The following is a 22638-nucleotide window of genomic DNA, read 5'->3' on the forward strand; positions in this document are numbered from 1 at the left end:
CTAAAACCCAGATTCTGTGCACTAAACAGATCATGGCCAGCGACCCCAGAGTGGTTAAGGAGGTTACTTATCTGGGAGTTAAGATCCGAGAAAACCTGAAAGATCTGGTCGATATTAACTGGGGGGATATCACTCACAAAGTGAAGCAAGCGTTAGATAGTTGGGAATGCCTACATCTCACTTTGGTGGGTAGAGCTAACATTCTTAAAATGAATATACTCCCGAAGGTGTTGTATTTCTTTAGATCTGTACCGTTGGAGGTATCCTGTGCCCAGTTACAACATCTGCAAGTACTCTGTGCTAAGTTCCTGTGGGCTCCAGGGAAACACCGGAGAGCAATGAATCTCATGACTCTTCCCAGAGAGAGGGAGCGGGGGGGGGGGTGGGGAGTCCCCGACTTTACACTATTATTCTTGCCTTCTATTGAATATGCAGATAATGCTGACTGAAATGGTGCAATAAGCTGACGTAAGTGCCAGCGCCTTTCCACTGTTAAATGGCAAAAGTCAGGCCTTACAAAAGATTCGAGCCCTTTCCCTTTCCCTGCCCTTTTTCTATCAGGGCGTGCCAAAGAATACACATCTTCCCTAGCCAAGAAACTGTTAAGAGAGATCAGAATCACTCTAGGTCTATCCAAAGATTGGCCAGGTCTTGGGCGAAGATTAAATGGGAATCGATGCGCTCTCTCTACTTCTCTTGACCAATCCCATTTGTTCAGCTCTGGAAAAGCTTCCGTAAATAAATCGATGATAAATTTGCAAGGGTCTTGACCTTCGACCCCCTCTGGAATTTGCAAAACTCTAAGATTGTTCCTTCGAGAGCGATTTTCAATGTCAGCCAACTTCCATTGTGTATCATCTTTTAGGGATCGTAAAGATTCGGTTAAAGCCTTCTGTGCAACCAGTTTGTCTTCGAGAGAGGATATTCTTGCTTCTGCTTCACTAAATCTTATTGTGAACTCAGTACAGGTCTTGGCTATACGTCGTACCGAGTTCTGTAATTTGCGACATGAGCCCTGTACTCTCTGGTTCTCTACTCGGGCTTCCTCTCTGTGAGTGACCATAGTTTGACAGATCAATGTTAAAGATATATCCTCGGGCATCTTGATAGATGGTTCTGTAGTGGTTCCCATGGCTCGCCCCCTCTCAATGCTTAAATCAGTTGAGCAGGAATAGTCCCACTGTACAACATCGCTTCCATTGCCGCCATTCCTTGATTTGGCACCGCTTTTCAGATCTATTTTTTTGCGCAATGTGCGGGGGCTGCTATCTGATATATCCCCAGAGTCCTCCAGTTGTACACAAGGAGGGATGATTTGGAAAAACATAATTGTAAGTGGGCAGCAAAAGTTGGAGAGCCTGGTGTGTCTATGGAGAAGGCTATTGCCATTGCCGGGGAAATTTGTTTATCGGCGAATCTTAAAGCTCAGTGTTTTAAAACTGCATTCAATCTTTATCATACTCCGGCCAAGATGATGAAATGGGGGAGGGGCAATGATGGCAAATGCTTCCGATGCAGCACGGACAACGCTGATAGTATCCATATTTTTTAGGATTTTGTTAAACTAGGGCCATATATACAACACATAGAGAAATTCATGACAGAAATTGTGGGGGTCAGGGTCAAAATCTCTGCCTCTATGATGTTGCTGGGGGTTGGTGAGGATCTCGAGCAAGGGAGACCCATGCATAAATATTGTTTTTTGCTTTTTATCGCTTTGGCGGTTGCTCGACTATGTCTAGCCTCTTTTTGGCTCCAGTCGGAAGCACCATCTTTTGAAATGTGGCGAGCCCGGTTCTATAATATATATAACTTGGAGCACAGTTTGTATTCTGTGAAAGGATCAAGGAAACGCAAATTAGGTGTATACATATGGGGGGCAATAGCTGATCATATGAAATGTTGAAAGATAACCAATCCAAATTAAATTACTTCTTGTTTTGTGGTATAATGAAAAAAAGAAAAGAAAAAAAAAGCTTTTATCTCACCCAAGCTTCCCGGGTGGGGCTGGGGTCTGGCTGTGTCCATAAGTAGATACACCTACTCACTTTGTGGTTATTTAGAGAATTAGCTTTATGGTCACAAGGCACTCAGGTAGGGACGTCCTCAGCAGGTGTTCTATGAATGCCAAACCTTAAACCTGGACACACTGGCTACTCTAGAGTCCTACTGATAGTTCGGGTCTGGCAGCAACAATGAAGGAGTCAATAAAGCTCAAAGGAATATTTGCTTACATCTGCCCCATTTAGCACCATCGCAATATGCTGTAGTTACAAGCTTCAGGTAGAAGAATACATCTAGGGGAGCCAATGCGCACAGCAACTGTGAACTCAGAGACGTGTTCAAGTCTTGATGTTCATCGGCCATAACAGACCTAGGTCTCAGAGTCAGTGCTATATGCCTGCAGCACACATTGGAGGGAGGGAGGTACAGCATGGCAACAGTAATCATGGCAGCAGTAACCAATCTCATAAATCTCATCTCTTCAAAAAAGACTTTGATCTCATTCATTGCCTTTACCAGATCCCTCTTTTACTTTCCACTTCCCAGTGCTTGTAGTTTCCTTCAAGGCTGCATTAAGGAATTAAGGATTAAGGACTAGAAAATACACTTAATACAGCATATAACAAACTATGTAAAGTAACAACACAACCTGCACCTATGACCCATACCAAAATCTGTTTCCTACAGTGGTGCACTTCTTTTCAATCTGAAAGATATTTTTTTCTGAGGTAAAGACGTCATTATGTCGGAGTTAATCTAAAGTTATTGTTCTGGAGTAGAGACGTCATCATGTCAGGATCTATTTACAGCTAAAGTCACAAAATCACAACCTCTATTAACTGGGCCACAGATGCATTCCAGTCTAGATCTTAAAGTTGGCACCTTGGATTTTATTAAAAAATTGTGCTAGTCTTGCTAGGTGTCAGGGAAGAAATTAGGTTCTTACCAGACAAGAAAAGCAAGCCAATGTAGAAATGAGATGCAATCACATCATTGTCAGTCAAAGATGATCTATTCGGCCAATGAAGGCCATAAAAGCATGTGAATTAAAACATATGTACCAGAAAACACAAATACATAGAGCTTATAAGAAACCATGAGTGCATAAGCACATCCAAATAACGTGAATAAAATCATCTAAGACAGTTTGTGCAAAAGGGAAGATTGAGACTCAATGTTAAAAAGAAGGAAAAACAAAGCACAAAATCGGGGGTAAAAAATTGGGCATATAAAGAGCAAGTGCATATGTGCATTTACAGGATCAAAAGACATCAAATTCAGTCCCCAAATTATACCACCGTAGAAAACACACTGATATTGTCCATAAGGCTCAAATCAAATTCAAGCTTTTTGGTCCTTGAACAGCTTCTTCCTGAGACTTGGGGCCCCTGAAAAAACCTTGCGACCCCAAAGCAAACCATGGGGGAGGAAAGCATTTGTAGGTACAATAGTGCAGGCCTTACTTGGACAAATTGACCATTTCTTAGCAGTGGAAGGATACCTTTTTTTCCGCAGGGGGCCATAGAAGTCGCAGAACAAGCATTTTCAATGCAATAGGTCTTGCATTTGCGAACGTTTAAAGCTACTGGCATGGTTAGTTTTAATGCCAATAGCTCAAACTCTCGCAAATGCAAGATCACTTTAATGGTGGCCGCGCCCCTTTCTTTAGACGCTGATCCCGTATTCAGGAAACCGTGAGTAGTAGCCAACATTATGGGGAAAGCGCGTATGGGGCGCTTTCAACTAAAGTGAAGCAAAACAATTTTTTTAGAAAGGTTCTGTAACGCAGCCGCTAAAGTGAAAGCGGCCCGCGCTGTAAATTAAATAAATAAGCGTGGGGGCTAATGTGAAAGCAGCCAGCGTTGTTAAAATGAATAATTAAATCAGCGCGGCCACTAAAGCAAAAGCGTATCGCTGGGGTTCGTAAACAAATTGGGACAGCCTAGCATCCTCAGCTGCTCCAAGGCATACCTTAACCAAGGGATACGCAAGGTCCCCTAGAGTGCAATACAGTCCGCTAAGACATGTTGATTTAAAGTGGGAGCTGGACTTGACCAGATTCTCAGCCAGCGCACGCTCGGTGCAGCTGCAATATGATCTGAAATATAACCCAAGCCAAGCTCCTCATGCACCATGAAGGCAGGGGTGCAGGAGGGGACAGAAAGGAGCCTGCTCACAAATGTGTTCTCCACCACCTGCTTGTCTCTTACATCCTTATACCCCCACACAACGCATCCATAAGTGGCCATGGGGATACATTTATCTCTATAAACCTTTATTAGGGCGGATACAGGCTTAGCCCCTAGTCTCTTTGTGAAGTCCATAGTTGCCCCCACTGCATTTGCCAGGATGTTCTTGTTATGTGCTCTTTGTGCAACCCACGACCCTCTGTCGTCAAACAGCACTCCCAGATAGGGGAAGGTTGAAACGTTGGTAAGTCCTACCCCCCCTGCAGAGGAACTTACGACCAATATGCCTCTGGGTACCGATCGTCAAGGTGTGATTTTTGGAGAAATTGGTTGCAAGATCTAGAGAGTCCATAAAAGTATTTGAACGATTTTGAAGACTTAAGGAAGTCCTGCAAACAACACTGCGTCATCTGTGTAGAGTAATAGCAGAACAAGTTTTGAGCCTGCCATAGGGATGTCTTTATTGGATGCTGAAAGTGCGTCCCAAATCACATCGCTGGTCTTAGATTCATGAGTCAGGTGTTACCTACCTGGCTTAAATTCTTGGAAAATCAATTATTCAGTTCTATTATTTTCATACGACATATTTCAGCTCAGAAAGGGTTTGAAAAATGGGCGGGGGGGGGGGGGGGGAACAGTCCACTTTGTGCTCACTATAAATGGAGTGAAGGAACCTTGTATCACCTTATCTGGGAATGCCCCTTCATCCAGAGATACAGGCAGAATCTATACTATTTTCTGGTGAAGTGCAGAAGTATATTGCCCATCCCTGACCTCAAGGTGGTGATTCTGGGGATTATGGGAAGTTGGGTAAACACAAGAGAACAATGACTGAGGTCGGCTTCCTGGTTGCAAAGAGAAACATAGCGAGCTGTTGGCAAAGAGAGAGTCCCCCTAAAGTGAAAGATTGATATGGAGTCATGGACTACTGCACAGCTGCGGAACAAATGGTAAACAAATGGAGGGGCTGGAATGCCAAATAGCAGAAAATATGGGGTCAATGACAGCCCAATTAGTCACATGGGTAATTGATTTATGTGATTCCATTTGCGTGTGGCTACTGCAAGACTGTAAAAGATGTAATGAGATGTGGCTTGGAATCGAGACTCCATGTTACCTGCTGTGTATCAGCTATATGTTTGAGTAATGTAATGAAGTTATAAAACCAATAAAAAGATATTAATTAAAAAAATAAATCTTGGAAAGGCATCTTTTCTCCAGGTGCCCGTATAACCATGTCTGCCACTTACCGGAGGCAATTAAAAATATTTTGTTGGGGGGGGGGGGGGGGGGGGGGGGTCCTGGCTTGGTATCGGCCATGAAGGCGGCGTAACTTTTCAGCTCCGTCTGGGCCCACAATAAAAGCCCAGAATATCGATACTTATCCTGCAGCTGGAGGGTGAAATTGACCGGCGCTGCTCTCCCGACAGTGTTCTGCAGCAGGTGAGGCATCTATTGCCCCCGGCGGTGCGGAGCCCTGAATGTAGCAAAGACAGGCCCTGCCTCAGAATGGCGACGAGCTCCGGACGGAAGAGGGGCGGAGTCGTGTATATTGCCAGTTTACATTCCGAGCGCGCGGCCTGGGATCCACGCTACTCGGGATTGGGTACATGGAGCCTGCGGCTGACGCTGAGCTCGGCAACACTGGTGTGAGGTCCCGGGGCCACGCAGTTCGTGTACTGCAGACAACGCGCCCCTTACAGCCTGAAGCCCGCCGGGTTGCCCCCAGTGGGCGGTCGCTGTGTGGTGCCGGTAGGCCAGTGTTTACGCAGCTGGGCGGGAGGTGACCGGCGAATGGACCCTTCGTGGGAGACTAAGGTCCCGAGGAGCGACATTTGTTGGCCCCCTCCCTTGTTCAGCGACGAAGTGGGGCCAGTGATTGAGACTCGCTCACCTTAGCCCGTAACTAGCATGCCCGATCTGGGACTGCCTGGGCTTGCGATCCGCAGTGTGAGGCCCGGACTTATTGAAAGGCTCCATGCCTGGGACGAAGCTCCTGGGGATCGCACAGATCGTGGGCCGTGAACCACGTCGAGGCAGCCTGAAGGTGAAGCCGGGCACAGTGTGGTAGACGGGTGGGCCTTGCAAGGCTGGACTGAAGAGAGGCACAGGCATACCCACGGGCCCCCTATTTTATCACTGACACGACTGGGAAAGGTCGGTGCACCCACAGGTGGGAGCAGTGCGGATCGAGTGGGGAGTATTGATAGCCGCAATAGTCTGCCAGAGTGACATCCTGGGGCAGCTGGATTCCTCTATTATGCCCATTCCTTCTTTTGGTTCGCAAGAGCAGCAGGCAGATCGCTTGGAGACACGAGAAGGGGGATACACATCATCATCGGACTGTGTGTCCGAGATGTCCAGAACACAGTGGCAAGCCAGGGTGGTAACACGAAGTGGCCCCGTAGGGTGGGAAAGTGACTGTCTCCAACCAGAGTGAACTCCACTATGACAAAACCGAAAGGGGCCCGGACCCAGGGCAATCTAACAAACTGGATTAATACGCTGTTCCGCGAAAGCTGAACTCCGAGGAGGGGGCGCATGGTGACAAACCGACCGGAGAAGAGCCATCCCTTAGTTCAATCATGGTAGCGATCCAACCGGTGGGTACGAACCTGGAAACAAAAATTGATAAGGTCACAATTGAGATGAACTTAATGAGGGCGCACTTGCGGAAAACCTCGGAGAGGGTTACAGCGACCGAGGAGAACATAGGGGAGCTCCAAATCGGTGGCGTGCAAGTTGGAGGAACGCATGCAGAAGCTGGCACACCAACATAAGCTGATGGCATTGCAGCTGGATGATAAGGAAGGGAGGGCCTGCCGCAATAACATCTGGGTGGTGGGAGTGCCTGAAGGAGCGGAGAGCCCCAGTATGGAACTCTTCATTGAAGATCTTATTGTGAATCACCTCAAACCCGAGAGACTTTCCCCTCTGTTTTCTGTGGAGAGGGCACACAGAGGTCCGATCCCTAAGCCGAAACATGCCCCTCCACGGACAATAATAGTGCGTATCCTAAACTTCCGAGACCGGGATGCAATTTTGCAGACGGCCAGAGTGAGAGGCAATCTCCCCTACGAGAACGCAACAGTTCGGTTTTTCCACTGATTTTAATCTGAAAGTGCAGCAGGAGATGCGCACATTTGATGGGGTGAAACGTGCCCTTAGGGACAAGGGAATCAAATACATGATGTTTTTCCCGGCCAAGCTCAAGGTCATAGAGGGCGACAAATCCTGGCTCTTCACATCACCTGCAGAGGTCCAACAATGGCTGGATGGGGGTCCTCCCTGGATACACAGACGGCGAGAGGAGACAGACTGGTGGAGTTGCTACCGTAATCTCGAATCGCCAAGTCGACACAAAGAGGGGGCGAGGTCTGAGTCCAGATCCAGGAGCTCCCGGTCTGGGAGTCCCATGAGTGAAGCCAGATACCCTGGAAAGTGAGGTACTGGACTCATCTCAGTGGTCTGTTACATGGTTTGTGCAGGACTCAAGGTATAGATTTTCCTTTATAGTCATGGGGTAATGCTCATACTCAACTGCCACTTAAGTTTGGGACACGGCCAGACGGGCCCTGGTTTTGTATGCTCCAGCCGACCTATGCGAAAGACTTGTGGGTCCGGGGTTGGGCGCTATTGGGTGGTGCCGCCAAATAACCCTACACTAGTTACTTGTTCAATAGGGCGACAGGCGCTCTGCTATTGGGGATGTGGGTAGTTTCAGACCTACAAGGCAGGGTTGTAGGGTGTGGGGGGGGGGGGGGGTTACTGTTAAGGGCCTTTCTATTTGTTGGGTTGTTAACACTTCAGAAATATTGCTCCGTTACATGTGGGTCGAGACCCGAGATCTTAAACTTCACATGGCTACTCGAGGAGGGGGGGGGGGGCGATTGTCAGGAGTGGGGATGGAAGGGACACATAGGGTTCTCAAATGGCTGCACAACAAGCTAGAAAATTGACAATTCTCTCTTGGAATGTGAACGGTAGGGGAGACCAGATAAAACGCACTATGGTTTTACAATAGTTGTGTAGGCACTCCCCAGACATAGTGCTCCTACAAGAGACATCTCAAAAGGCACTAACTATTTGGCACTGAATCGCTTTGGCTATACACTCCGGGCACACGCCAGCTTCACCACGAGCTTTAGGGGCACCGCCATACTCATTACAAATTCTGTACCATTCGTTGTGAATCGTACCTGATGCGACCACATGGGACGGTTCGTTGCCCAGCCCGGGAAGTGGGTGCGACAGGGAGTGAACACTTGCTCGGCTTACATACCCCCACGACTGCATGGGACTACACTCCCGGACCTTAGCAAGCTACTACTCGAACTGCCGCAGGGGACCCCGATTCTTGCGGGGGCACATGAACGATACAATGTCTCCGGACATGGATATGGATGTAAAGTACCCCGGGGCTCGGAAACCTCGACCCTTGCACACATTTGTGAGAGCATTAGGACTGACGGACCTTTGGAGTTGCCACAGCCCCAAATTGAAACAATTCACTCATCTCTGCAGCCCACGAAGTTGATCACGGCTAACTATATTTTCACACACACACACAGCCTCTGTGGGACTCTTCCAGGGGGGGTGCCATAAGATGCGAGGAATATCGGACCATTTGACAGTAGAGGTGCTGATGTATGGACCTAGGCGGGACTGGTCCCTCCTGTCGAGACTGGACCCATTCCTGTTTAGAGACCAGGAATTTAGGGATCAGTTTGAGGAACGCACAGAGCAGTACTTTGTCGAAAATGCTGGTTCGGTACGGTCAGCCTGTATACTCTGGGAGGCATATAAGGTGATGGCCAGGGACTTCGAGCAGGTGACAAGTGGCACTAAGCATAAAGAAAAACGCGCACAATGTGATGATCTTGAGCGAGATACTGACTCTTGAACTGACATTGGGCCCGACCCCGTGGGAGACACCGGACACAAACACATACTCAAACTTAAGCAAAAAGAACTCAGACTTGGGAGAAAATGCTGCTCGTACACACGCGTTAGCCACACTAAGGAAGGATTACGATTTGGGAGATAAGGCCAACAAACTGATCGCTTTGTTTGAAAAGAAGGATAGGAGTCGTAACTGGGTCTCGGAAATTAGAACAGAAAACGGTGTACGGGGAGATACAGGTGCAGAATTAGAGTATTATGAGAACATATATCACTCACAGACTACATGGGGAGGAAGAGTCCTACAACCTACTAAAAGATATGACATTGCAGACACTCGGGAAAGAGGATAGGTTGGCGCTGGACTCAGACTTAAGCGTAGAGGAAGGAGAAAGTGCCATATAGGCTCTACAGTCCGGGAAAGCGGCGGACCCAAATGGGCTCCCCACAGAAATGTTTAAATGTGTGGCGGGCAAACTCGCCCCGCACATGCTTAATATGTTCCTAGGGGCAAGAGATGAAGGTCAACTCCCGTAAGGATGTGAGGATGGCGACCATAGTGGTCACGATCTCTGTAGCTCCTACAGGCCAATCTCCCTCTTGAACTTTGAAGCCAAAGTATTGGCCAAAGTTATCGCAAATCACTTAGGTCCGGTTATTCAATCCTTAATACATCCAGATCAATCTGGCTTCATGCCACATAGGAGTACCAGGCTTAATCTACGACGTCTTTATGGCGTAACACAGATGACCCAAAAACAAATGGATGTGCCTGCTGCCCTCCTGTCGCTCGACACAAAGATGGCATTCGACAGCATCGAATGGGCATACCTATTCGCTCTCCTAGATAAAGTCGGGCTGGGCCCAAATCTACAGCAATGGACACACCTACTATATACCGCCCCAATAGCACGAGTTAGTGTCAACAGGAATATAACCCGAGCTTTCATGCTTCATTGGGGCATGTGGCAGGGCTGCCCGTTGTCACCAATGCCATTTGCATTGGAACCGTTAGCGGTGTGGATACGGGGGGGGGGACCCACTGGTAAGAGGAAATGACCTCGGGGAGGCTGGGAAGAGCGCATATCTTTATATGCGGATGATATTCTGCTAAATGCCCACAGACCACGACAAACATTCCACCGGATCATTCATATAATACAGTCATTCGGCACATACTCAGGATATTGTGTCAATTGAGATAAATCCCTAGTGTTCTTTGGCAGGAGAGCTTCCGCCCCCGACGTCAGTATGCTCGGAGCTGGTGCGAAAAGAGACGTTTAAATATCTGGGCACAAAATCAGTGGACGAGTTCCTGCGGTTAAATGTGCAGGCATGTAGCCTGAGAGATGACATTACTCACTGGAGATGACTACCTGACTCCCATGCTGGTAGAGCTGTTCTTTTTAAAATGATGGCCCTCCCACATTTAATATATGTGGTTCAGAACAGCCCGTATCAGATACAGGAGACTTTCTTCCGATCTGTCAAGTCCGAACAGCGTACACTACTGTGGGGGGGGGGGGTGGCAGGATTGCGCTTAAGAAACTCCAGAGAGGAGTATATGAAGGGGGACTGGCCGTTCCCGATATTAGAAAATACTATTGGGCCTCCCAACTCGTCAATATTAACGGATGGGTTTTTTCACAGCTCGATGAGCCGGCATATAGACTGGACCGACTAGTAATGGGCAACGGAAGCTACTTGACAGAGCTGTATCGGAGGGGGAGATATAATTCGCTCTTCCTGGTACATACTCGGACAGTCATTGAAGGCAACAAAAATGACAGGATGGGAAGCTAAACTCACGGAGTAGACTCCTCTATGTGAGGGAGATTATCTGAGAGAACAAACGATTAAAGGGCTTTCAAAAATGGAGCCTTTTTGGGATTGACCTATTGGGGGATGTCTGGAAGGGAGATAAAATTATACATTTTTATATTTTGCGGGAGGAGCTCCAAATAGGGGGGGGGGGGGGAAGGAGCTCCAAATAGAGGGGGGGGGGGGGGGAGTACCTTCGATACAGACAGTTACGCCATGCGCTTCATTGTCACCTGAAAGATGGGACTCCGATACCGGAGTATTCACCACTCAAGGACCGTCTCCTAGACCCCATGATTGACAAAGCAATATCCCTCGCATATAAAAAAACTTGTGAACAACTCCCCAGACTGCATGGGCCCTCCGCGAGCGGTCTGGGAATCGGATGTGGGCCTACATCGAGGATGATGACGGGGCCGAAGTCTTACAGAGCACCAGAGAAATAGCTATTAGGGCACACTTTAGGCTTGTCCAGCTCCGTATTCTCCATGGATCCTATGCCTCACGGTTGGTTCAAGTCCGAATGGGTAATTGTATGACTGATGAGTGCGTAAGGGGATGTGGCGAGAAAGCGTCCTTCTTTCACATACTGTGGTCTTGCCCCATAATTCAAACATACTGGAAAGGTATCGCCCGAGTAATGACGGTGGTGGAGGGAGAGTGCGTCCCGGTAGAGCTGAGATGGCATATTCTGGGAGTAACGGGAGACACAACGTGGCCACAATGGGCCAAGACCTGGCTGGCCTTGGCAGGAGGGGTTGACAAGAGGAATTGGGGGGCAGTGACGGCACCCACATTGGAAGCCTGGAAGAAAGATATGGATTGGTGTCCGGGTGCGGAGCAAGTGATACATCAGAGTTGGGGCTGCCCCCATAAATGAGAAACGGTACGGGGGGCTTGGGCAAAGTATAGAGGCCAATAGGCAGTGCCATAAGGAGTGTTCCAAACCTGCCAGGAGGACGAGATGTTCATATATCCCTCGAGTGCAAGGATGGTAACCGCTAGTAATTGAGAGATACTTGCCATGTTTTGAGATACCTGTAACAAATGTTAATCCTGTAATGTAAATACCAATATGATGATTATCTGAAGCTTGTTTTCATGTTTAATAAAAAGAATTAAAAAAAAAAAAATTTGACACGCAGGGCTTATTGACTTGTACAGATCAAGAGACGGTTTTATGGAAAAGACCACTATGATCTATGATTAAGGTTTGAGTTTGGAGAAACAACTCAATGATGCCATGGTATACATCTCAGAGATGTAGCAAGATATTCATGAGAATCGCTTTAGAAGATATGAAATAATAAATTCAAAGAATCATTTTTTGTGCAATAGAACTTTCTTTTTTATTTGAACCTTGTAAGCGCCACATCAGAAGATCAACCAAAGGCTTGTGGTGCACGTGTGGGACTATTCCCATGATTGGGAATAGCAGTTTCCCAATAATAAAAGACTCCCACATCAATCCCTTGGGAAACACCCAAAAGCACCATGCTCAATCTTGGGATATCAAAACATTATATATCGTTTAACCCATATGATATAGTAGATATACATCCAGCAGCATACAAACAGTACACGAATATCCACCCATGCTGAATACTAGACAAGATATTGTGGAATAACTTTGAAGACAAAGACCACCTTCAGGATAGAAAGAAAGGTTAGTTGGGACCCTGCACACACAGACATCAAGCCCTTTTCCTGTGAGAGTGTCTCTTAGAAGCTGTGGGAATTCAGCAGATAGAGACCCCTTTTGAGCCAAATAGCTGAGTGGAGTGCTGATAAGGAATCACATCAGACCAGTGATGAAAGCCTAAAAATGCAATGCTCAAAGATACTTCTGCACAATTTTAGTAACACCCAGGTTTAATTTGACAACACTTCCATGACTCAGTTTGCTGATAACATAATTTCTATTTTATTGCATGGCAAACTGCCACTACCTGGTTGGTAAGGAAGGGAAGCAATGATTCACATAGCTTCTATGCGGACCATGGTTTCCCAGTAAAAGCATTTTTTTCTGTGAATTTTCAATTGAGTAATAAAACTCATAATACACTGTGAACCTACGTGTTGCGAAGTTTGTGATTCCACCCATTATGTATTTGGTTTAGAGTGTACTAAAATATTCAATCAGCAGGACCGGACAGGGAACACAAAGCAGCAATTGGCAATTTTCTCAGACCAGCCCCTGGGGAAGCAATGCCTAGCACCATTGCAAACCCAGCCCACACCAACGCAAAACCAGCCTACACCAATGCAAGACCGGAGCCCAACTTCCAGTGTCCCGGGGAACACCCGATGCCCGGCCAGTCCAGCCCTGCCAACCTGATACTACATAAGTATATTAAATCGACAGTGGTCTAGGCTTGTATCTTGGTTAGACTAGGATGAATCTATACAGTGTAAAAAGATGTTAACCACAAAAGGGTATAACAATTTATATTAATGTGTTCTTCCTGTAAGGACTCAACTGTAGAAAGCAATAGAGGAAACCACTTCTGGATACTCACAGTGGAGTAAGAAACATCATACGTCACACAAGACAATGATTTTTAAAGCAAAAAAAAGCAATAATGGCAGGATTTTAAAAGGTTGAAACAAGTGCTCGCATCTATAAATAATTAACTACTTTAACTTCAGGAGTAAATCCATAACTACAAGCTAAGAGTTATGCAACAATCTTTTATCAAACGAGCTGTGCTACTCATACCGAAATGCCTCAAAAGGATTTTTGCATAAGCTATTTATCCTGCATAAGCTAGAGGCTTGTGTACCAGACTCTAGCTGTTTACTGCTGTCTGAAAGGAGGCAGGCTTCGGCCTAGACCTACACTACCACTGTGATCTTGTCAGAAGATTTGAGCATGAGTTTTAATGCCTCTCTCAGACTCTCTCAGAAGGGACATTGCCATTAGCAGGCGATTGTATTGCCTTTGTTAAAAAAAAAAGTTACCCGGAATCTACAAAGCCACAAAACTTTGGATCTATACCCCAATTACCCTCCATCATTAAAATGAGAGACAGAGTTTCTCGGTCATCTTCAAAGTCATCTTGGGACTACCTTGTTGCTATTTGACCCTCAAGTCTGGCTTTTTGCCCTTTCAGGGATATTGATAGTGTTGCGATGCTTTATCAGTGAGGAAGGTCTGCTGTATTGGTTATTTTCCTCCTATCCACAGGTTTTAATACACTGGGCCATCATCTGGATCAGATGTTGAAATTACAACAGGATTAAATTGCTTCTTTCAGGCAGAACACAAAATGTGCTCGACATGTTTTCTCCTGTTTTTCCAGTGACTTGTGGTCTGAGTCAGGGGTCATCTATTCAAGAAGGCTCAGGGTTATGGTCTTCAGTGTCTGCTTTGTGCTGATTATATTAAGATCCTGGTTGATCACCAGAGGCGTACCCAGGAATCTGTTCAGGGGTCAGTTTGTTTGAAGACGGTCCAGCGATGGGGGTGCAACAACTGCTTCACCTAAATGTCAACAAGACCAAAGGCCTGCTCCTTCGCTGTGCAGGCCCCTCAATGCTACCTTCAGCTTAGTATAATGGGCTTTGCACAAACTTCAGTTTGAATCTGGAGTGTTATTTTTGACAGTAGCCTCTTTCGAATCACAGAGTAAGCTAGTGGTGAAATCAGGTCACTACTATTTCTTTAAACTTACTTGTACCCGGATGAAATTCATGCAAAGCAAATTTTGGATATGCCCAGTACAATGACACAATATTGCCGGATAGCCATGTTTGGTTTGAAAGAGTCAGACCACTTCAAAGACCTCCTGCAACTGTCCTGGCTGCCAATCTCGTCACAAACCAGACTTCCAGACTTAGTCATAAATCCGACTTACGTGTTATGTCACCACAACTGCAACAACCTCAAACTGTTGGAGGCAAGGTACTCAAGTGAAGAATTGGAATGTAGGTACCTTAAACCCACTGGGCAACATCTGAAATCCCCTTAAGTTTTAGACATTCCTTTTTCCACTCTTTAAAATTAGACTGACATCCCGCTTTTATTTAAATGAAAATTAAGCTTGGTTGATAAGAATGATGGCTGTTTTAACCTTTAGGTGGTGGTATTTATAGAATATATATATATATATATATTATATATACACACACACACACACACACACACACACACACACACATACTTATTTGTATTAAGAACGCAGTGAGCTATTATTGTATGGGAAGTGCTATATTGTCATTTGTATATGCGTCTTGAAGTGTACCTTAATGTTCCCAGCTGTGCTTTAAGAATAATAAACTAAACCAAGAACTTCACAAGCCCAGACTCTGAAGCTTATATAATAAAAATACCAAAGTACAAGTCCCAGAAGGCAGAGTACTTCCGGTTAAATTGCCTGTATTTATTAAAGGTGTTACAGTAACCCAGGGCAAATTGGAGGCACTGCAGTCGCTTGTACAAACAGTTTCTGAAAAGACAGGCAGCTATGAAGAAGCCATCTTAGATATATTTATGAAAACTTAATCAAGTCAGAGGCAGTCCCAAATCTTCCCTACCAGGCACCATTACACATCTAACTGCCTTAAAACTACTGAACTAAAGGATGAAGATTAAGTATCAAATAAGCTTAGCAAATTCAATTACTTTTATTTGAAATATAGACTTGTTTTCTGAAACCAAGCTTAGAGACTCCAGTCTGGTAACTTTAATAAGTTACTCAACCTACAGGACTAAGACATTTGTGGATTTTTCAAGACCTGCATTGGTACACATCCATACATAAGTTAAGAAAACAATATTCTTTTATACCAGTTCAGAACATATGCTACACAGATTACACTCCAAAAACAGGAAACAGTGTGCATGACCCAAAATGTCAGCATCTTACTACCACAGATGGCATAATAGACTCTTCAAGTCCAGCAAAAAGGCCTACAACCACTCACTCATTATTGCTTGCTGTACCTAAAAATAAGGGATGGACTCCTGGAGCAACAAGAAAAATGCACTCATCTTGTTGAGTACACCACCAGAGTGGTAGCAGTGGCAGTAGTACAGCTCAAGTACACAAGACCAGGTTCAGTCACGGCAACAGCCCCGCTCTTTCCTTCAGACACATGATGAAACTTGAGGTAGCACATGTATAACTCAGCAGATAGCACTAATGACGTCAGCAGCGAGGAATCCCTTCCTTCCAGGTATCAAGGGTGGAAATAGGACTTATGGGCAGCATTTAAAGCCAATAGTGACTTACAGGTCAGTGCTTATCAGCTCACTCATATTGGCAGGATCTGCAAGCCAATAACTGATAAACTTGCATCACGGGTAAGCAGCACGTTCACTTACCGCAAGAAGCAAGGCCCATGCCAGGCCTCATTAAGGATTCTGATCGTAGGAACTCTCCCGGACGACGTGTCCTCACAGCCACGGCAACGCCAGATTTCGACACCTGCAAAGACACAAGTGCAGCAGATTAAAGGAGATTGGGGAGGCGGTGAACAGTGGACTCTTATGTCAAACACCAGTTAAACCTTACAATGTTCACCACTGAAAGGACTTTTAGAGTAGAAAAACACAATACAAAAAGCATGGAGTAACTAGTGAAAATGTTGTGTAATGTAAAGAGGTATATAGTGTGTGAGAAGGCATAATATAATGTAGATACAGACAGCATTCTAAAAACACTGCCAAAGGACTACACCTTTCACACTGAAAATGTATATAAATTTAGGAACATTACAGTTAATGCTAAGGCATATCGTCATTTCAGTAGCCTATCACCAACCTAAACATCAGATATTTGTAAACTGGTACGAAATGCTCTTAGGTGATAAGCGGGCTTTCTTAAAAGCAGAGCGTTTTAATAAATGCAATTGAGACTCTACAAAGGGCCAAACGCAAAATGTTTTAAGCCATACAGTTCGACATGGACCTCTAAGAAAAGAATGAAAATTGTGTCTGAAACACCATGAATATTTTCAAAGAAATGACTCAATAGCCACGATACCTCTGGATACCATGAACGCTTTTGATAGAGTTCCAATAATGGAACACATAGGGACCAAAACTAGTTTTAAGTCAATCAATAGATCATATAACACCCCCTTCCTTTCTCCTCCTCTACTTAAAAGTTGCGTGACACACCCACCCATGCCCTCAAAATACACTACATGCCCTTCTGTAACTGCACACTGATGGAGCAAGGACTCATAAAAGAGACTTGCTCGGATGCAATCTTCTCAGACAACTCGTAATACCGTAATAATTGTGTTTGTAAATATTAATAATGCATGACAGTTCATATATTTAAGCTTAGGGGAAGCTTGCGTATGTGTCGTACTAACAAGTAAAAATGCCATCAACATCACAAATACTATTTTATTTATTTTTAACCAGTGTTCTGGAAAGCACTCTGGTGCTATTTGGAGAGTAGTGACGTAATAAAATAAAAAATCATAACAGAAGTGACAGCTTAACTACAATCCACAATAGTCGAACTGCTTGACTTCCTGGTCTTTAGTTCAAACCAGGGATGTTGCTCTCACCATCATGTTTTAATAACTTTTGAATCAACACACCACAACCAAATACATTATAACATCAAGGACTGAATAAAACCAAAACTACCGGACATCAAGCCCCTCTTGTGCTACCCACACGGATGGAGTGAACTACAAAAGGAGGCATTGTTAGTGTTGAGGCCAAAGTATTACGGAGGTCCCCCGAGATCCCACTTTGGTGATTGGATAAATAACCGGTGGTAAACAAAATGACAAATCTGAATCCTGCATGATACGGAATATTATACACCCAAAAATTGAAGACTTTTTGCAGTCAATGTAACATTCTTCATTACGAGGATAATGAATGTACCAAGATGAACACTAGTGAAAATGAACTTTCTACGACCCATTGTGTTGCTTCCAATACCATACCTATTGTTTTACTTGCGTAAAGCTACAAACCTATGGAAGAAAAGAAAAAAGTGACACCATGGAAATTCCAGCCACAAATACAAAGGGCGTCACAATCATTAATTTCTACCTAAAAAAAATCATTGACTAGTTTCATTTGTTTTCATCACTAGATATCTCCTGCCCAGCAGGATAGCCATCAACTTTCCTCAGTCTGGTTTTCCATCCCATAGCTCAGTGTTTCCCAAACTGTGGGTCACCAGCTGATTTTTGGTGACTCGGGAAAATCAAAGCATAAATGCCTTTAAATTCGGAGTTTATCCTATCACATTTGCCGTGGTTCAAAGACCGAGGTCAAATGTCAAGCTGCTTTATTTTATTTTTTATGGGGATTGGTGTTTACTTTTCTTACTCGGACTGCAAAGTGAAAGGAGTGTTTAAAGCGAATTATGTGAATGTAGGATGCAGTATTTTTGCAACACACAACAAAATGTAAATACCTGGATATGAACTGTATGCATCCAGCAGTTAGGAAAGCAAAAATGAAGCACTCGTTTGAAATTCTGAAGTGTGTTGGAAACAGATTTAAAGAGGATAAAAACAAATCAAAACACTTACTTGGTGATGCCCAGATGATCAATATTCACAGAAAGCCGATTAACACACATTATCATTTGTGTGCTATATAGTTTTAGGAGTAAAACTGTATGTCTGTGCAAATTTAGTGGCCAATTCATTGGAAAGTGTGCGGTCTGTAAAGGACAATGCGCTACCACATGACGCTTTAGTTACATAAAAAAAAAATCAAATCGCTCCACCTCATGTCCAGTTTGTTGAAACGGGGTCATGAAAGTTGGTTGTTCTAAAAAGTGGGTCATGGTTCTAAAAAGTTTGGGAACCACTGCCATAGGTAAATCACCCTCCGTGTGCACATCGTGGGCCTCCTACAACTTCTCTCCATCTGTGGCAGCCACGGAGGGACATCTTACCAATTGCCGGCTGTTCACTTTCCCTCTCATTCCACTCAATAAAAATGTATTGATGCACTATCGTAGAAGGCTCCTCATCTACTGACCGCAGTACATTCCTCCACCGTAGCAAAGTACTCAAATTCCCCACTCATTTTCTTTTCTACCAACCACTTCAGTCAACCAAGGATACATTCGGACAACAGATGTGTTCCATCTATACCAAAACAGGCTCTGTACAAATTTTTCAGCCTAGTTCACAAATTTATCCACAACCTAGGTTCATCTAGCTTACCTAGGACAATTTCTACCACAAGGCCCAGGGACACCCTCTGCTTTTCGTCTTACAACATATTGGGTCTCCATAAAAATCAAGCTGCGAGGCTTCGGAATACAGATCACCAACCCCATTAGTGCCCTCTACACTGGAAGGCACAGCTACTGACCGCACAAGCTGAACATTCTGACTTCTGGCAGAAGTTTTACAGACATGGACTATAAATATTATGCACAGTAATCACTTATCCCAGGTTGTCTATTGGGCAGATACGGGGCCAGTCTCAGTTCATCAAAATATTTGTGCGATTGTCAGAGCTCTATGAGTGAGTATCAAGGAAGCATCTTCTGCTTAGCAGACACCCAAATATAATTGTATACAACAAGGAGCCTCTTTTAACACACCTGTTGTATATCTGACAGGAAGTTCACCCAATATATCAGGATTAATAATAAACAGACCTCTTGACACCAATTTCGAATCAGTGGAGTTAACAGTCAACTTGATATGATAAAGATGCCTTAAGTCACAGGCAGAACTAGAAATATGTGACAAAATCACATAGGTGCAGACACATGAGATTTTAAAAATGCAAGATGCTGACAAGATAACTCAGTGGGCTATGCACTCGCTGCAGAGATCGAGAGATCCGCAGGTCACAAGTTGATATCCCAGCAAACCTATTAAACTTAGAATCCAGAGGAAGCTAAAATGAGCGGCAATTATTTGGGCAATAGTAACAGATGCAAGTTAAGGAATTTAGAAACGGCAATAGAGTTTGGTACAGAGTGTCCTGTTTCATTAGAAGGAAGACACAGTTGAATTAGGACTGAATGTACAATGTGAGTGTTAAACAGGCTGTGGAGTCCTATTTCAAACACATCAGAGGATCCTCCTGGAGTAAAGGGATTTCAACAGGCCGTTTACAGAGGGGGAAACTATGAAAAATGTATTTTCAGTGGTGAAATGCGGCTGGCCGAGGCATGGTGGCAAGATTCTGGACCTAGATGGGCATAGGTGGCAAGATTCTGGACCTGGATGGGCACAGGTTATCAAGTCTAAGAAGAGAAAGATATGCACGTTTGTTAACGTCGGCCAACTGTTGTCTCTGCAGATTCTTTGTTGTTGACACAGCATTGCAGGCAGGCTGGCATCTCTGATCCTTTTTTATGCTGGCACAGCACCGCAAAGCAGTTCTGTGCCGATGCCCAGTGCACGTGGCTCCTGGCCATGCCCAAACCCCAATGGATACAGTCACTCCAAGCTATTACCATAGGCAGGGGTACTGAGTACAGGACATAGGGCATGTTAAAATAAATAAACATGAACAACTTCCCTGGCATAAAGAATACATGCAGATGAGCAGGATATGCTATATATTAACATTGCTGAGGAAGGAGGGGGCATCATGACTGGCAGGAGGCATTGCCCCTGGTGAGTCACAGCTCCTCCCCACACTCACCGGTCATAAAAGGCATATTACATTATCCACCTATGCATACATACTACTGCCCTCGCACTGTTAATATTTTACTTTTTTATAGGGGTGTCTATATGAACTGTTAAATGTATTCCTGTTTTTTTTCCTCTTTTAATATAATTTACGGGATATTCTAATGTTGTTTTACAGTCCTCCGCGGAAAGTTGTTCTTTTTACACCATAAAACACAAATAGGTAAATAAATAAAAAGAAACCTAGTAACAGTTGCAATACACGTCTTCCTAATCCAATAAAGAGCAACATGTATTACAAAACAAAACTAACAGGAAATATGGAATTGCGTTCTGGAGATATTTACCAGCTGCTCGACCTTGTGCTGGATTGTTTTGCCACCAGAATGCCTCAACTGTATTTTATTATGGCTACCTAATATTTGTTCGATAAACTGGCTTCCTTCTCATCCATTAGAGCAGGCATGAGGTACTCCATGGGAAGGAAAAGTCAGATACTACTTGCATCTGACACTCAGGGTCGAACATTGTAGAGTTTATTTTATCGCTTAATACGGGGAGTATGCTCTAATCCCAAATCGTGGGCACCCTAAAAAGACACACAAACTGCTTCAACAATAAGAGAACAAAAAAAACACTAAACATGTTACAGGTCTATTCTGCAGTTTATCTGCACGCACAAGGAAGTTACATTCAGGGAAAATGCAGATTCTCAGATTAGCATGAATAGAGAATCAGGATTTCATTATTATGCATCAACCTTTTAATTGCCACTTTCATCACAATAAACAATGCAGAACTGGAACTTCAACAAACCATAAATAATACAATATAAGAATGTTTATCCTCTTTTAAATGCATAACAAAAAAAAAACACATTCAACAAAGCCAATACAACATTAGTTAATATCCAGACAAAATTAAATGTGCGTTACATAATGCAGCTGCTACTAAGCTCCCTTAATTAACTGCTTGGAACACGTCAAATTAAACCCAAACAAAAGCAGAGCCATTTTCACCAATAAACACCCCAAAGAACTGCACAAAAAGGACCTTCAGACCAATAAGGAGACATTCACAGACACAAATGATCGATACTGCACAACATACACATAAATTAACTAAACACGAAAGACGACAACAGATCATAACAGCCGCAGGCACACAGGAAAAATGTAATGCTGCATGCACAGCCATTCCACTAAAACATATGGCAAGGATACATATTTAGACACGGCAGTTCTGTAGCTTGCAACATACTTCCCCTTGACCTCTTCGCTGTGAAGCCTTTATCCCCAGGTGTCAAGCCCTTTCTTGGATGTTTGGAGTAATTTGCACATAAACCTTCATACCTTTTCCACAAAAGGTAAGCACACTATATTTGTGTCTCCATCCTCCCAGCACCCTAGGGATTCCAAAGGTAACCAGGATTTTTAGACTCGCGTAGACGTAATTGAGACAAACCGCCAAACTATACCTAAATTGTTATTTTTATTTTTTATTTAATGCTGTGGAAGTAAGCTTTCAGGAAGAAGACCAGTTGTACCAAAAACCCATTTGGGTACCATTGTGTTTACATTTTTCTAAGAGTCTATTTGTAGGGCTCGCGCAGCAAGAGCTCTTTTGTATGGGGTTTCAAAACAGAGCCTAGAATCGCACACACTCGTGCGTGTGCTTTTCCTTTTGGCTTCCGCGATTGGCCTTTGCATGCGTGTTTTTCACAGACACGGCACGCAATAGGTCAAAGGCGGTCGCATTGCTCTGCCCACGGCTTATTGGTGTGTTACGAGCACCGGCCTTCATGTGCTTTCAATTATCGTGCCCAGACACGGGCGCGATAATTGAAAGCACATGTCTCGCTGTGGCGTGCGTGCAGGCACCACTCGCGGGATTACTCTGTTTTTGGATCCCCAGGGAAGCAACTAAATGAAAGAACCCATGACGTCGTGTTACACCTGAAGCGGGTGGTGCAGTCCGTTTTCTTGCCTCGAGTCGCACAACAACCCGTGGCACACTTGCCAGGTTGCAACTGGTTTCCTATGCCCCCTAGAACGTGTCTAGTTTTGTCGATTAACGGGACATTGACTGTCGGTCAGGTTGTGGTAATCGTGCACTAGAACTGCGCTGTTTG

The 22638-nt window shown here is 44.5% G+C and overlaps 1 protein-coding gene across 1 annotated transcript in view; it reads right to left on the reverse strand.

Annotated features, from left to right (window-relative positions):
• LIMK2 (LIM domain kinase 2) overlaps positions 1–22638 on the reverse strand; it is a 355925-nt gene that overhangs the window by 320167 nt on the left and 13120 nt on the right. The window contains exon 2 of the mRNA XM_085635885.1: positions 16243–16345. Within this exon, the coding sequence (XP_085492011.1) occupies positions 16243–16345 (103 nt within the window). The remainder of the gene's footprint in view (positions 1–16242; positions 16346–22638) is intronic.

This window comes from Triturus cristatus, chromosome 11 (genome assembly GCF_964204655.1).
Source record: "Triturus cristatus chromosome 11, aTriCri1.1, whole genome shotgun sequence".
NCBI lineage: Eukaryota > Metazoa > Chordata > Amphibia > Caudata > Salamandridae > Triturus > Triturus cristatus.